Source organism: Lacerta agilis, chromosome 3, assembly GCF_009819535.1.
Source record: "Lacerta agilis isolate rLacAgi1 chromosome 3, rLacAgi1.pri, whole genome shotgun sequence".
NCBI classification, from domain to species: Eukaryota; Metazoa; Chordata; class Lepidosauria; order Squamata; family Lacertidae; genus Lacerta; species Lacerta agilis.
The window spans coordinates 13,787,535-13,805,231 of record NC_046314.1 but is presented as its reverse complement, the minus strand read 5'-3'; the positions used below and the strand labels follow the sequence as shown (position 1 = coordinate 13,805,231).

The 17,697-nt window shown below is 40.4% G+C and overlaps 1 protein-coding gene across 1 annotated transcript in view; it reads left to right on the top strand.

Annotated features, from left to right (window-relative positions):
- The window catches only part of TASP1 (taspase 1), a 54,157-nt gene extending 38,517 nt beyond the window's left edge, over nucleotides 1–15,640 (top strand). The window contains 3 exon segments of the mRNA XM_033142875.1: nucleotides 4,951–5,061; nucleotides 5,661–5,734; nucleotides 14,247–15,640. Of these exon segments, the coding sequence (XP_032998766.1) occupies nucleotides 4,951–5,061; nucleotides 5,661–5,734; nucleotides 14,247–14,339 (278 nt within the window). The 3' untranslated portion in view covers nucleotides 14,340–15,640.
- The last annotated feature ends 2,057 nt before the right edge of the window (nucleotides 15,641–17,697 follow it).

The window sequence follows — 17,697 nt, the reverse complement described above, 5'->3', positions numbered from 1 at the left end:
GAATGGAGGCTCTCAGTTTTCCTCATTGCTGGAGAGGACAATGTGGAAACAACAGCAAGGAGGGTGGGGTAGACCGGTACCCTGAAGGGCCTGGCTCTGATTCAGAGGTAGACTTCAGAGTGCTTGGCTGTTGATAATTTTTTGCAGTTTCCCTGTTCTTTTTCATGCCATTTTTGCCGTTTTTGCGCCTTTTTACAGTTTAAATCAATTGCTTTATTTCCCAGTGGTCTCACATGAGTCAAAACGTGCGTAAGTGAGGAGACGCCTGTATTTATCTGTGTGTGAGAATATAAAAACTAAATGGATGGCATGCAGTCTGCTCTTGATGGTAGATACCAAGGAGTCAAATATTACAATAAATTACTGGTTTTATATGTGTACTAAATGATACATGTAGACCAGCACCAAACGTAAGAACTCATATGAAGTGGAAACTAATCAGGTGAAACAAAATTCTGATCTTGTTCGACAGCTGTGCTGATCCATGGGGGGGGTGGGAATTATTTGGCTGCTGTCCGTAGAGCTCCTTTAGGACTTGGAGATGCTATTAGGACTACAGTACTGGTTTGTTTTGCTTTTTTGCCTTCAATTTTCTACCCTGCTTCTTGGTTCAAATGAGTCCCCAAGAGAGGTTGCATCTTTTTGAACCTTTGGGCACATTAGAAATTTTGATAATGCTGTGGGCATCAGCATCTCTTCCCCCTCTTCCGGGTCATTCCTCCTGTCCCCAGACTGAAGCACACACAGATGATTCGCAGTTACAAAAAGCAACAGTGGTACTCACTACTGAGGAGGGTGACTGCCTTTAAAACTGAACACTGGCCTATCTCCTCAGCAGCATTAGCTGCTATTTTGAAAAGTGTACAGAGCCCTTCCATGTTTATTGGGTTCCTTTTTGGACCAGAGCCTAGATCTACTGCCTCCCTTCCTCCAGAAAATAATGTAATCTTCTCAATAAAAGTTTAGAGTTGCGTTCTCTCTCCCACAACACAAATCTGGGTAACATTCCCCTCTGACCACCCTGTTGATGCAAATCGTGGTTGCTGTTTACTATGTGTGTGTATTTTTGAGGTAAATCTTTATTTACGAACAGGCTTAGATGTTACTATGCAGCTTGAAATGTAGTAGAAATATTTATATTTCAAACTTCAAAGTCTCAAAATACTGCTAGTAAAAACTAAGTGAATTCGAAAAATGAGTGACAAGTATTCTTGAACTGCTGTTCACTTTCCGCATAGTACTATGCTACTTTTACTTGATGGTCCTGGTTATAGACCTTCCTAGTCACAATTTATATTAGCAAATACCCAAATTCAGGAAGTGTCAAGATGTTTCACAAATGGATTTTCCTTTATTGACACCCCCTTTCCTTTCCAGGAAAGAGATGGTGCATATTCATAGTCTCAAGTAATTTCTTCATATGCGTGCAGATGCACATCACATGGTACATGTTTTTCTCTTACACAGTAAAGATGCTTTGGTATGGAAATGACATGTTGCAAAGTTTCCTTTATTGCACTGGAATAAGTAAGAATGAGGTTAGCACCCAGGAATTTCTTTATTGAATATGAACCTAATAAAATTCATGTGGTAATTAATGTTACTCAGCTATGTTAGTTATTAAATAGTTACGGAGGGGAAATGTTGCTTTTAAAAAAGAATTGGGAATAACATGTTGAAAATTCATTGCAGCCTAGAGCATAAACAAAGGACTGGTAATGTGATAGATGGCAAAGAGATAGCTTGGTTATATTATCCATTTATATGTCAGAATTCTTAATTAATGTTAAAAATTGTATTTGAAGTCTTCTTTTTAGTATTTAAAGCTTTCCTCAACCTGATGCCCTCCAGACTTTGTTGGACTACAATATCCATCCATTCTGACCAATGGTCATGCTGGGGCAGATGGGCATTATTCAAAAATACGTTTTTGAAGGTGTGCGGAACCTGCAATCTGTTTAGATAAATTTAAATTTTCAGAAATCCAGAATGAAGGGAAAGCCCATGAGCAGGCTGCTGCAGACCTTCTCGAAATGGTTGTAACCAGAGTAAGTTCCCTCTTTGACTTTTGAGGAGGGGTGGGCAGGCATGTTGAAGCTGGCCAGAAAAAAATGTGCAAGGCACCTTTCTTGAAAAAGTCAGACATGCCTGGATAGTTCAGTTGGTTAGAGTGTGGTTCTGAGTGCAGGTTCAATCCCCGTATGGGACAGATACATATTCCTACATTGCAAGGAGTTGAACTAGATGATCCTCAGGGTCACTTCCAACTCTACAATTCTATGATTCTATTACTGTGAATCTCCTAGGTCTCTCAGATACTCTTTGGGAAGCTTAGGGGGTTCCTGGGGTCTTTGTGTTCATTTGATAGGTCATATTTCCCACCCATTCTTAAGGTCCTGGAGTACTCCTTATTTGTCAGGCCCGGCCTTAATGTTCCTGTTTGTGAGCCAGGCTCACATTGGTTCCTAGGTTCTGTTCAGCAGCTGAGTTTTTATCTGTGAAAGGTAGCTTATCAGTTAAACATTTTGCCTTCAACTGACTTTGATTACTGTGCTCCTCAAAAGTTAAGTACCAGTATTGAAGAAACTAATTGTAGATGTTACTCGGAGTAGTAATTAGCTCATGGCTTTGTGAAATAGATTGTATATCCCTAAGATTAATGTTATGTTACCTTCATATCCTTAGCTACCCAGCTATGTACTGCAGACATATCTTGCAGCAATCATGAAACAAACAGTGCTTTGTCACATTTGGTTGTTCTAGCTAGAGACTTGAAGTTTAAAATCTTTCACATTCCTCCCGCATGGTGAAGAGATTGGCTCCAGTACAAGCACTGTTGCCCATGCAAATAGCAGAGGTTGGGGGGCTGCTCCAGATTAGAGTTGTAGCAGGGAGCAAAAGGTTAATGCCCATCTCCAAGTGCTTGTTTGTTTGTTTTTTTAATCCTGCACTCCCAGGCTAACCATATGACAGTCACTTGTAGTGTGGCCCTAAGTTTTAACCTTTTTGGTGTGGTGTAAAGCAATCTTTCCATGAGTGGAAGGACATCTGTTGATAGTGCTCCATAAAGCAAGTAAAGTTAGTTGCACTTAAAGTCCCATAGAAATCAGTGGGACAAGCTAGTTAAACAACTTGATTGGGCCTGCCACCTAGATTGATGTTTCTAGCCTCACTCCACCCCACAAAAAATTATGGTGTTAATATTTAGATTGCTCAGGATTTTACTTGACTAATTGCTAATTTATTTGTGGAATCTCAGGAACATTTCTGCTACAGTGTGACAGTCTGTGGAATGGATACCACAACCCCATAGCACTTCCTTTGGGATGCGTGTAGAGACTGAACTGTTTCAGGCGGTGCTGCTGCTCAAGGCCTCTTGGCCTCCAGTAGTTTTTGCACAGGATCCACATTCAGTGTTTTGTACCATCTTTGTGCAGAATACTCAAAGACCTTATGATGAAAAAACACATCTTTGTCTGAGGTTTAAAAAAATTGTCAAAAACATACGTTTTTCTCAAGTAAAAATAAATGAAATGGTTGTCTTTCACTGTTGTTGCTCGATATTTAGGGCAATAAACATTTAGCAAATGTGTGATCAAAGACTTTTTGGCCTTAACTAACTTGTTACATTTGCATTTAATCTTGTGGCTTAAGATGTTTAGGTCATATTTAAACCATAAAATACTTTCCACGTTCTGAAAGCGTATGACATTAATTTCAAGTCACACAAAAGAGGAATGCATAAGTTTTATTTGGCTAATTTAAAAATAATTACAGCTTCTGGTATAGCACCTTTTTTTAAAAAAAAAACATGTTTTGAATTTGAAAGGAAACATTTGTCAGACAGTTGTTTTCTGCTCTCTTGCCAACGTTTCTGACGGGCTTCTCAGCACGGAAAGCACAGGATGCAAACAGCACTGACTTTGGCCAGCTTTCTTTAGTAGTGGGTACTACAGCTCGTAGAAATCCCAGTATTTTAGGACCTGCTGTTTATTGTCACTTCAGTGGTAGCGTGCTTTTTCTTCTTTGAAAACACAAGAAAATATTGTTTCAAAATGCTTTGAAGAGTGGCTGAAATGCGTCAATCTCAGTGAGTGATCCACTCCTCTGCCAGTACGGGACGGGATTCTATAGGGAGCCCCTGGGCCTGATGCTGTCGTCTAGGCCACTCCTCTGTCTGAGGCCACACCTATCAGTGGCCCTGTTCCATGGCCCTGGCCTAGGGCAACCCAGTCAGATGGCTGGAATGTGTGTTTGTACTGTGTTACTGCCTGTCGCTTGCCTGGGTGGAGAGATGTGTGTGCAGCAACCTCTAACTTCTCTGTGGCTCAAATGTGCTATACTCCTTGGTGTACAGAGGTTAAGAATCTTCACCCACTTTTTGTCTCTGGCTTCGACCACCACTTGCCCACAGCCTCCAGAAGTTTGCCCAGCTGGAAAAGATTCCCCAACTCTGCTATAGGGCTTAATTGGATCCTTCCTCCCTTTCCTATATCGTGCAGGGTTTGCACGTGTACTGAGTAACCTGCACTGCACAACCTTGGAGAGGAGTGAGGTGGTTGATTTTACATATGGGAGACACATGTTGGCCTCTTGGGGAAGGTAATGACCACATGCATTAGCATGCGCCTTGCAGTAAATGCTCCTGGTTGAACATGAATTGTATCTTTTATCATTTCCTCTATTGAGAAATATAATGGGCCTAATTTGATGTGAAGGACAGAGAAATGGGACCACCAGCAGACAAGGGAGATTTTTTTTTTTTTGCATACTCATGTGATTCCTCAGATACGCAGAAAAATGCTACTTGTTTTAAAACATATGGAGGCAAATGCCAGAAAAGTTATGAAGTTCTGGAATTGAAGACATTAATGTAATTTGTACTATATAGTGCACTTAAAAAAAACTATTTTCATGGTTCTCCCTCCCCCCCAAAAAATTTCTACCCAGGTTCACCTTTTCTAGCCAATGAAGATGGTGTTCTCGGAGGTGTGATAGTTCTCCGATCTTGTCGGTGTTCTGCAGAGTCGAACTCTCCACAGGATAAGCAGTCTCTACTAGGTAAGTGTGTGAAGAAAGCCCTACTGAATATCTTATTTTTAAGTTCTTTCATTTAGATATATTACATTAACTACAGCTTGTGAGAGCTGGGGGAAAATGAATGGAAGTCAACAAATTAAAACTCATATCAATTAGTTATAGCCCATAAAGCTGTCAGAATATTACTATTGGCTGTTTCCAGTTTTGTCCCTTCATTTGTGGAAGACTGCTTGTTCCATGAAAGGTTTCCATGAGTGAAAGCAGGAAGAAAGCAGTTTTTGCCAATTATACTTTTCTTACTCTGCCCCTTCCCTGCCTCGTGCTACCCTACATTCTGTTTTCACGGGTTCCCTAAGCCCCTGCAATAGAATGTGGTTGGGAGAGTGCAGGGTGCTGAAGAGGAAATTGGTGAAAATTGCCTCTTCTATTCACCAAAGACTATGGGGGATAGTATCTGGCTAGGTTCTTCTACTATGCTCTCCTGAAGGGAAGACATGGATAATTCTAGCTATCTGCCTGTAATTTAGCATGATTTCTCTTGCCATCTGTGAGCATGGCTCTACATGGGCTTTCTTTTACACATAATAAGTAAAGCATTACTGTTGTGTTTGAACCCATAGTAGAGTTCCTGTGGAGTCATACAACAGAGAGCATGTGTGTCGGGTATATGTCAGCAGAGGATGGCAAAGCTAAGGTAAGTCACAAATAATACTTAGCATGTAAAAAATTGTGGTTATCTTGGGGTGTGTTTTCTCACTATCCTTTTCTTGTACCAAAACAAAAATAGAGGATGCTGAAGGGTTGTAAATTTCCTGGTTGAATTTGGATTCTGTCTTCCTGTGTCCATACCAAGCCTTGGCCCAGTTCAGATATCATGGCCGTGCTATTTGTTCAATGATCACAGGTGCTTATGCACCATCCCCTTTTCCTAAGTTGTTCATACTATAGGCCACAGGGTGCTCCCAATTACCAAATTATGCTTGGCCATGATGTCTTGAGTGGGCTTCTTTCTGGCATAGCGTACTGGAAATAGTGACTATAAGCAATAGAGAATGAATAGTGTTCTTCAGTAAATCCACTTTTTAAAAAATGGGCAAGAGCATTTCCTTTTGCTCCTGCTGCTTGGTCAGGTTGAAAGTTGCATCCAGATCTTTGACCTCTAAATACTTTTGGGATCGGAGTTATGGAATAAAGCAAAGTAGATGCACTGATGAAGTGAAACTAAAGTTAATAAGTTTCAGTGGCTTGTAAGAAGATGGAATTGGTGGGTGGAAAGTTAAGCCTGCCTCTGAGAAAGCTAAGGAACAATAAGCCTGCCCATTGAATGGTCTAGATACAAGCAACACAACTATGTCTGGGTTTCTTTTTAATCAGGTGTTTTGCAGGGAGGAAGTAAAATTAAAGAGACAGGTTTTCATTTCAAGCTTTTATTTTAATTAGTCATATTGCAAGCCAAACTAGTGCAGTCATACCTCATGTTGCGTACGCTCCGTGTTGCGCACGTTTGGGATACGCATTCCCACCCCCCGGAAGTGTTTTCCGGAGCGCGCAGGACCGCTGGATGCGCAGGACACTCCTGCACACTTCGCGCATGCGCAGAAGCGCTCAAATCGCGTGACTTCCGGTTTTTCGTTTTTTTTACGTGTGTTTGAGTTACGCACACCCGCGATACGCCCAGTGACCTGGAACGGATCACGTGCGTAACCCGGGGTTCCACTGTACAGTTCAGTTGCTGATTTAGCCATATGTGAATATTTTATGGCATTGTACAAAAAAATACAATAAAAATATTTCTTATCAAAAGGAATCTGCCATTTTGATGCCTTGCTCTTCTGGACTTGTGTTATAACAACTTGACATAGATTCAGAAAAAATGAAGACATGTCAATCCTTCAGCTTGCACTCTGCGTTCTTGTTCCTTATGACACCTCACAGTATCCAGTTTCCTGCATCCAAATGTCTTTATGCCAAGAACAATGGCTTATCTACCTAATTCCCAGAGAGTCAGTATTTTGCGAGAGAGGAGTGCTACTGCTACTACTGCTGTATTGCTAGGCAAGTTCAATGTTAGATTAGAAGTACTATAATCCTAAACTTTATGTAGTACTAGGGTAGTATGTGGCTTGAAGGCAGCCTATGAGGCATTGATGCTAACAAGGCTAATGGTTCAGTTTGCCCAGAGATCTTTTCCTACTTGCAGAACCTCCATTGGACATCTGGTGTGCATTGTTTTCATACTGCTGGCAAATTCTCCAGCTGGCATTTTGATTGGGCTGACAGACACAGCTGCTCTTCTTGGTTCACTTTTAAATTATGCTTGTGACTTTCCTTTAGGAGAGTTAATCCTTCTCTTTCTTTTGAGCCTATGGCTGCAAATGTTTTCCAGAAAGTAAACCGCAAATGTCATGACCACTTAACTGCTAATGCTTAAGAAACCAACTGCTCTTGTAAAAGATGAATTTCTGTGTTCTTGGGAGTTGAGACAAACTTAAATATGGCATGTAGAACTAAGAGAGTGCTTTTTTCTGTATAAAACAAGGTGCTGGTACTCATATATTGATAAAAGTGCTGTGTGTGCCAGCAGAAAATAGATTAGTTCCTAAACAGGAGAGAAAAAGAAGAGCTGGTGCCTCAAAATCATATTTGGTGTTTGCTAAAATACTGTTCTTTTCTATACGTTTCTTGCTTAGTACCGTATATACTTGAGTATAGGTCGACCCAAATATAAGCCGAGGCACCTAATTTCCCCACAAAAATGTGGGAAAGCTTATTGACTCAAGTATAAGCCGGTTCACCTTTGCCACTGTGGTAGAGGAGGAACGAGCAGCCCAAAGCAGCCCTTTGGGCTGCTCCTTCCTCTTCCTCCTTTGCTGCTGTGGAGCTCACCCCGTCGCAGGGTTTCGAACCGCCATTCTTCTGATCAGCAAGCCCTAGGGCTCTGTGGTTTAACCCACAGCGCAATGTTCCCTTGTGTTATACAGAGAAGGCTGGGATCCTGTCCTGTTTAAGCAGGAGCCAGGGAAAGTGAGCACCTGCGGGGTTTTAATACTTCCTTAACTGATAGGCTTTCTGTCTTCTGGGGTCTAAAGTTTGCATTTATGTGAGCAGTTCAGGAATGGAACAAGCTGCCTGGGGAGAGTAAAGAACCACCGTTCTTGCACACTTCTTAAGGAATGGTTGACTTGAGTATAAGCCGAGGGCAGCTTTTAAAGCACAAAAAGTGTGCTGAAAAACTAGGCTTATACTCAAGTATATACAGTATGCAGTGCCTTTGGCATTAGATGTAGCGCATCTGAAAGAAGCTTTAGGAACTTCTGCTTTTATGAAAATAGGCAACAGATTGTGCTACAAGATCTTGTTGATGGATTTCCCTTTTATTTGGAGGTTTGCCTTCAAGAATAGCACTTCCCATCATGAGGTGTTTTTCCATGGACCTGCTCTCTCTCTCTCTCTTTTGACCAACCACCTAACAATAGAAGCACCAGACCCAGCAGTTTGTCCATTGGCTGCGGTTACTTTTTGGGTTGGCTTAATAGAAGTAGACAGCAAGAGCGGCCTGGCTGTAAATGGCTAATGATCAAGGTTTCGATTAAAAAATAGTAGCTCTCTGAGCTTGTAACCACTCTCTTTTCCAGCAACTGTATTTAGTCTGTCTTAAAATACACTTTTGAGGAGGAAGATGGGAAATGGTTGGTTGGGAGGAAACAACCCATTTGCCTGTGGAAATGTTATTTTGGGCTACAGTTCAGTACAGCTGGCTTTCGTGCCATTTCTGTCCTTCGGCGCAACGCTTCCTAAAATTAGCGCTGTGTTTCTTTGAAAACAGCATTGAAATAGGCATGTAGAAGAAGTCTGATTCAGATCTTCTTGGAGATTATAGAGAGCCGTAAGTGAGTGCCTGAGGGAAGCGTTTGTGGTGCTGTTTCACTGTGGGTTCATGTATGGGTGGTAAGAAGGCAAGTGCTTATTATTGTGGGGTGGGCTCTTGTTCCTTTTGTTAAATGCTCTACCCGGTTGCCAATAGCAGAAATGCAATCCCTCACTGTACTTTTTTGTGTGTGCTTGATGGTGGATCTCACTCAGCTTCACCTAAGCTTTAACACATTCAGTCTGATCTGCTGAGCAGTAAGCTCCACTTGTTGCCGTAGTGCTTCTTTCCAAGCTTGTTTACATAGGACTGTAGCATTTATGTGTGTTTAAACTGCAGCCCTCTTGTTTGTTTGGAAATATCAGAGATTTCTAAAACACAATTTTAAGGAAGTACAGTTGGGGCACTTCCTCAAAGTTGTTGCAGTGTAGACTGCTACTGTTCAGGTTTCCATCCACTCGGTTCCACATATTCCCATCGCTATTTTTCTCTCCCTCTCCCCAATAGTCAGCATTGTGAAAACACTAAATAGGTTTACTTCTCATTATTATCTTGTTAGGGGCATCCCTCTTCAAATGCGACTATGGGGTGTGGCGCTTATCACGCTTCAGGCCAAGGGAGCTGGCGTTTGTTCACAGACAGCTTTCCGGGTCATGTGGTCAGCAGGACTAAACCGCTTCTGGTGCAACAGGACACCGACAGAAACCAGAGCGCACGGAAACGCCGTTTACCTTCCTGCCACAGCGATACCTATTTATCTACTTGCACTGGTGTGCTTTTGAGCTGCTAAGTTGGCAGAAGCTGGGAACTCACCCCATTACACAGATTTGAACCAACCACCAACTTTCTGATCGGCAAGCCCAAGAGGCTCAGTGCTTTAGATCACAGTGCCACCCACTCCTGAATATATATACTCTGTGTGGAGCAGACTGAGGTGGTTCTTTTTCTTCCATTTTTATATAGATGGCATATAGCTACCATTTCCTGGTTGTAATCAACAATACTTTTTAAAAAAAAATTATTTCCCGGAGAGGAAATAATATCAATGTAGATATTAAATATATCCATCTTCCTTTTCCAGCACTCTACTCTAGTTCTCCTTCCCACCCATTTATCAGTTTTTTAAATCTCTTCTTAGTATTCCAGGCAAGTTATTATAGGGCTGTATGGTGGGAGAGTTAGGGAGGGAAAATGAATTGGCCCCTTTAGGATTATTTTTAGCATCTAGTGGTTACCACGACTCTGCCAACCTAGCAATGGTGTGCTTTGGGTTTATAGCAAGCCTAAAGTATGAGCATGAGAAGAGTCGAACTAGTACCAGTGCCTTTTTCCTTCTAGCTCCTCAAAAAATACCTTGGTGCTTGTTGAAAATCTAAAAACGTCAGAAGCCATGGGTTTGAGGTATTTCTTTTTTCTTTTTTAATATGCAGAGCAAGTGTTCTGAAAAGAGACAGTAATTTTATCATGCTGTGGAATAGAACAGCTTCTTGACATAGTAACACCTGCCACCTGTAGCTAATTGGCTGGTATCTAGGTAACACTTTTGCAAATGCATGTTCTCCAGAGATGTTAGGACTCTGAAATTTTGATACAGTCAGAGTTGGAATATAATCGAGTCTAAGATGATTTATGCTTTTAGTCAGTCTAGTGAAGACACTCCAAATCACAACTGCCAATTTTGAACCTATTCCTTACACTTTGAATTTGTGCCGTGAAGCCTGAATCATCCCCTAGGCCTGGCTTCTATATTTTATTGCCAATTGTACACCCACCCACCCCATTTTCTAATCCAGTCATACCTCGGATTATGGCCACTTCAGGCTGTATGATTTCAGGTTGCGCACTGCGCCGAACCCAGAACTACTGGAACAGGTTACTTCCGGGTTTCGGCGCATGCGCAGAAGTGCTAAATTGCATTTTGCGCATGCACAGACGCGCCAAATCGTGACCCGCACAGCAGACACGGCACTGTGGGTTGCGAATGCTGCAGGTTGCGAACATGCCTCCCGCATGGATCATGTTCGCAACTCGAGCGTCCACTGTAATGGTAGATTTAAATTTTGGTCCAAAGGAAAATAAAAGCCAAACTCATAAACAAAAATCTGTATGCTGCAGTGTTTTCAGTGGATGTTGGTGTGACAACCCCTGCCCACCCTCCGAAAGGATTTTGCACCCCCAAAACAAGTATTTGATATCATTGACCAATTCAGTGAGCAGCTGTAGTATGCATTCAGAATCCAGATGTGGGGGATCAAGTGTATTAAGGGCTGAAGCCACTGTATGTACACATGGCGGTTAAAAGGGTGAAGGCTGGGATCTCATTTAATACTGGTACTGCATTTAATACCCCTTTCTCTGGCTGTGCAAGGAGGAGAGGGACTGTGAGTGTGTTGCGCAAGCAGGAGGCTGTGTGAAAATGGGATACAACCGTTATTCCTGCTTAGGTTTGAGAATGCTAACTGGGCCAATCATAATTTTCACAACTGTTAGTAATGCCATTCTTTTCACTGTGATAGCTTAAGCTTCTTCAAATGCAAGCCTTAACATTCATATATGTGCATTTTCCTCACTGGACTTCTTAAGATGCTTAATAAAAAAAAAACTACATCCTTATTTTCTTGTATTTTTATGTGTTTTGTGAAATATGTCAATGTGATTCATTTCTGGTCTCTACAGTATAAGAAAGTATAATCTTTTCTCTATTCTGAGAACTCTGTGCCAGCTCTCAGCAACATACTGGCATTAGTTTGTACGAGAATGTTTTGTTCTTGTGCTATAAATATATTACTGAAGCCCAGTGCCTGCGTGTAGTAAACAAACGTAAGTGAATGTACATAATGGGGGTCTGCGTTTCTGCCATATGGCAGCAGAACTGCTGGAATATGCATGCACCACTGTGTAATGTGTTCATTGAGTATTCCTTCCTTATAGCTTGCTTTCTGTATGAACATATTGTTTCAAACTATTTATGGTGTCCGTAAATTAGCTAATACTTATTTATGAAAAACTTCATTGTCTAAAAATTAAAAGGTTCCTATGTCCTTTTTTTGGGGGGGGGACACATTTACACTGTTAAAATGATCGTGACTGCTTTGATACATACCGATGACTTGTTTTATTGAAGCTTTAAAGCAAGCAAAATAGATTTTTCATTTCAACACTGTTCCTTGCAATTCTATCAACTTGTTTTATAAAATGAAAACATTTGTATAATATATTACTTTCTTCCAAGGAACTCACACACGGTTCTTTTCTCTCTCCCCACTGCCCCCCCCCCCGGCCATTCTCACAACAATTTTCTGTGTGTATGACTGGCCCATGTCCATACCTTGAGCTTCATGGATGAATGGAAATTTGAACTTGGGTCCTAGACTTGATTGATTTTGATTGATTGATTATATTTCTATGCCGCTTTTCATTCACATGAAGCAGCTTACAAGCAATAAATAACAATAACAATAACATAATAGAACATCACAAACACAACACAAATCAAATCATACAGAATAGTTAACAAATCATCAGTAAAACAGTTAACAATCTATAAAACAATATTTTAAAAACTAAAAAAATAAACAGAAAAATTACAACCAAAGTCATATTATAGAATTCAGAAAGTACTACAGCATTCATAATCTATAAAACAACGTTAACAAAATAGCAACCAAAAAATAAACTAAGCACTGTTGAATTCATACAGGCACTTTCCCCACCTCCATGACTCATAATCTTTCACTCGATTCAGTCCCTTAAAAGACACATACAAATGATAACCCGTGGCAGCAACTCTAACCACGTTAAGAGTGCAGATGTAATAGTCATAGTGTGAATTTGGCCGGAAGCAGGCTGCGTGACTAGCTAGGGATCTGTTGAGGGGAATATTTGCTGAGCACAGACCTGTCTTCAGTTCAGCGAACTTTTCCTGAAGGCAGAGCCAAACCTGTGTAACGTAGTAATCAATCCAGGCCTATTTCTATGACCTCTTCCCTGGTATATAATTTGTATCTCTGATTATCTGGAGTGACTTTCCTTCTTACTCACCCATTAGCAGACCATAAATCTAAAACCCATTGATGTATTTTATGCCCATATTTTCACCTCTATCCAAGTCCCCTGTTTTCAGCACATTGGAAGCCAGAAAAATGCTACTGAAAAAAAAACTGCAATTTTCCAGGAACTGAGTAATATATTCTCCAAATGTTCATTCTGTTGAGACATTATTAGATTCCTTTCCAACATTATGCGGAATGTCTGATTGTAAAGATTGATCTATGCCAGGGATAACCAAGATGGTCTCCTCTAGATGTTGGATCCCATCAACCCCATTCAGCATGGCCAATGGTTAGGGTGTTGTAATGGGTGTTGACATCACATTGGCTGCCACTTGCATACAGTGTTAGGTGGATAGTTTGATATATGCCAGCAACTCTTAGAACTCACAACAAGCCTTCTCAAAAAACCATCTTGATTAATTCATGAGTGCATTCATAGGAAGACATCCTTTGAAACGTTAGCGCTGAATCATCCATTTAAAAAATGCTTTGTGCAAAAGTATATATTAGTAATGCACTATTGCTGATATCTCACCTCCTGGACCTTCATGTTTGCTGATTTTTAACTGAAAGCATCCTAGTCTGTGTGAGAAGAGGGATCGAGTTGTTTAGTACTTCACATAAGTGTATCATAGCATGAAAGAAAAGTGTAATGGGTGACTGACTGTTGTGCTAAAATAGCAAAACACAGTTAGCATATTAAAGTATATGTAATAAACTTATTCCCATGGTGCATGTGCACATCTGTGTATACACACACACACACACACACACACACACACATACATTGTGCCATTGTAATGATGAGTGTTAAAATAAGATAATATTTTTCCAGTACAAATTAAGCATTTACTAAAGCATAAATCAGTTTATGTACCTTATTTAATAATCACATATCTTGGACATGTTATTTTTCGGTTACAGTGGTACCTCAGGTTACGAATGTAATTCATTCCGGAGGTCCGTTCTTAACCCGAAACTGTTCTTAACCTGAGGCGCGCTTTCGCTAATGGGGCCTCCCGCTGCCACCACACAATTTCCGTTCTCATCCTGGGGCAAAGTTTGCAACCCGGAGCAACTACTTCCCGGTTAGTGGAGTTCGTAACCAGAAGCGTTTGTAACCCAAAGCATATGTAACCTGAGGTACCACTGTGTCTGAGGCTTCATGTTAATGAATGGTAATTTTGTTATCTACTTTTGTTTTGTCTTTTCTTTTGTTTAGTGCCTTTTTTTAAATCTCACCAATTTCTCTCTTGTCTCCTGATTTCTCACCAATTTCTCTGCAGACCCACATTTCAAGACTTCCCCCTGGAGCTGTGGCGGGGCAGTCAGTGGCCATTGAAGGAGGAGTCTGTCGGCTGGAGAGCTCAGCAAGCTGAACCGCTCCTTGTCTGGTCAGCAAGCAGAGCACAAATCCATTATGTATATTAAGCTCCTTGGTGTTTTAACAGATGTTGAGGATTTTACTCTCATTTTATACTCCTTATTGCAACCACGTGCACCCTAACTTGAAACAAGTGCTGCTGTAGCTTTATATTCTTTGTTTGAATGTATATGAGAATTTGTCTCCCAGTGGAATAGAAACTCTGTTCCCAGTTGTGCAAATGAAAATAATGTATGGATAATTTAATGTAACGAAACAATTTTATGTGTTAACTGGTTAGCCTATAAGAAAATAATGCCCTAAAATTCCAAGGGAAAATGGTTAAAAATTGTGAGGTAGTAGCAAATGTTGTTTCACATTGTGAAGCTAGAGGCTTCTGAGCTACTTGGAATACAGAAATGACCAAATGCTCTTTACATTATTTAATAGTTTCAGTGGGTCCAGTGGTATCTTAAACATGTTCTTTTCACATATAATATATATAAACAGTGATTGGTTTCAGTGAAACAATTTGGAGGGGGCTATGGCCTGACTTTTTGTTCTTACCTATCAGTTGATGGTACTTTTTTGGCTTAAGTGTTGCATACTTCAAGCTGTTATATGTTATGAAAGGCTCTGTAAAGGTAACGTACGGTCATAAAGTTGTTACTTTGTGTATAATGGAATATTGGAATGTAAATAAGAACAAAGTTTATTGGAAGAGTCAATATTATTCTTTGGTTTAAATATATTTTTAAGAGAATGGTGTAGAAATAAACATGATATTACTGGATAAATAATGTAAAGTGTATTAAATTGATGATGAAGAGGACCCTAATTCTAGCTTTCTTCGTCAGTTCTTTAAATTCCAAATTTGTAGTAAAGGTATATAAATGTCTGCAATTATATTTACATGTTATGAATATAGAGTTACAAGTGGCCTTTTGAAGAATTTATACAGCCAAAATTCTTGATATTGCATCATTTTATATACTTGATTCTTAGATATGAGTTCATTTTTCTTATTGTTTCAGGATCTTCAGCTGTTTAATTGTTTGCATGTTTACAGGGATGTAATGGCTATAGAACAATCTTATTGAGTATTTGATGAGCTGTCAAAATAGACTAAGGGAATTTTATTGGACATTTTTTATACTGTGTTGAAAGATGTTATATGCAGCCTTTAGAAATAATTGTTTGGTATCATCCAACATATTCTTAATCCCACAACCAACTTTCCTTGGCATATTCATGTGCCATCACTCTGTTTAACTTCACAAATGAAAGGAAACATTATTAAAAACTGATTTTAATCAGGTTCATTCTATTTGATATGTAAAGCATGAAATCTCAGTGGTAAGAAATATCTGTTGATCTTTTATTTTTTCAGCTACGTATTTGAACATGATGTCTGCTGGTTTGCTAAACTTCATCACAGGAGGCTACAAGTTGTTGCCACAGTATCTGCATTTGGGTGTGTCTAGATGCATGAAACTTTGGCACTAAGCCTATCTGGAAATGGGCTCAATGCAGCAATGCCACACATTTATCTTCTCATCCAGAACAGGCATAGGGAGGACCATTTTTGTCTGGTCTGAAAAGATGCCAGTTTTTCACAGCACTGATTTGCTAAACCTTCTGTCAATCACACAGCTAACTTCCCTTCTTCAAATCAGGGCTGTGTTACAGTGCTAATTGGTGGCTTTTGTGTTGGTCAGTGGAGCCTGATGAAAGGAGAAGTGGAACGCCATTTAAAATTAATGCACTATAAAAAAATGAAATTCAAAGTGAGCAGTCTGCCTAAGATGCAAGGAGAGGGAATGATAGTCAGGTTTCAGCTTGAAACCAGATTGTATATAGACAATGAAAAGCAAATGTTTGGGAAGCTCACCCTGCAGCAGGGGGGTAGAGGGAACCCACATTCTTGTTTGCAGGCTCACAGTTTTTACCCCCAACATTCCTGCTTCTAGACAAAGGAAGCACAATCTGTTTCTCACTCAAGATTCCAGATACTATTTATTCATAGTAGTCAGGTGCCCAGCAGCAGAGATCATAAACTGGTCACATCAAACCTGTGAAAAAAGGGAATTGGTTCCATTGTTAAACTTTTTAATACACAAAGCACAATTTTTTGTTCATTCTTGTGACAACCTCATGAGATGGTTTCTAATAGAGATCCATATGGATGGGAGATAGGATACTACTGCTTGCTCCCCTCCATTGTAAGAATTGTCAGTTTACCCTTTGCTCTCTGTTCTTCAGCCAGCTACCAACCCGCACAGGGCCAGTCTCGTTCACTCAGTCTGACAGAGCCAGTCTTTACAAGTCCCTAACTCACCGAGGGTTTGACTACCCTCACCTGGTATAGCCAGCCAGTCAAAGCCGTTCCTGTGGCATGGTGCTTGAATTACATCCAAGTGCAATTAGGTGCAATTTCCCCCTTTACAATTTAGGACCAATTAGAGCATTTCTCCCAGAAATCTCCACCACACTCCAGATTTATTTACAAAAATAATCTTGCATGTGGGACTGTCTCAAGATAGCTTTGAAGAGAACTGATGGTGTAGCTTTGTGTAATGCCATGTTTCAATGACCAGTGGCTTCAATTCCACTGAGCAACCACTGATCAATCTACATATTTTCTGTCTGAGCACTACCACCTCATGATCTGAGTGTCTACAAAGCACATTTGGTGGCAGGTGATCTGATGGGTACCATGTAAGTATTACCATAGTACGTACCATGTAGTTATAGAAAAAGAGGTGTTGGAACACACCATGAACACTTCCCTCGTTTTCTTAGAATGGCAATGGTGCCCACCTGAGAGGTGCCAGAACTGAGTTCTGGTGAGTTCCAGCTGAAAAAAAAATCCTTGGTACCATGTAAGTATTGCATTCAGTACATAGAGAATGGATGGAGATAGCACAAAGTTCACCTAGTGTTAGCAAGGTTTTGTCCTCGTGCATTTTATAGAAGGCCTGGGTCCGGCATGCAACATTTTAGCTATATGTAAAGCATGAACAGTTATAAGATCCAGAATATAAGGTACTATATTGTACTCCATATATTGTACACTGATAAAGATGCAGAGAGGCCACACTTAACAATACTAATCAAGGAATAACTCAAGGTAGATATTTGATATTGTTTGGTTTTCTTTCATTATATCTACAATATAACATAGAGTGAAATATATACTTATTTTTAAAGGTAAACAGTGTTTCTGTGTGCCCTGGTTTCCGTCACGGTGTTCCGTTGCGTCAGAAGCGGTTTAGTCATACTGGCCACATTACCCAGAAAGCTATCTGTGGACAAACGCCAGCTCCCTCGGCCTGAAAGTGAGATGAGCGCCGCACCCCATAGTTGCCTTTGAC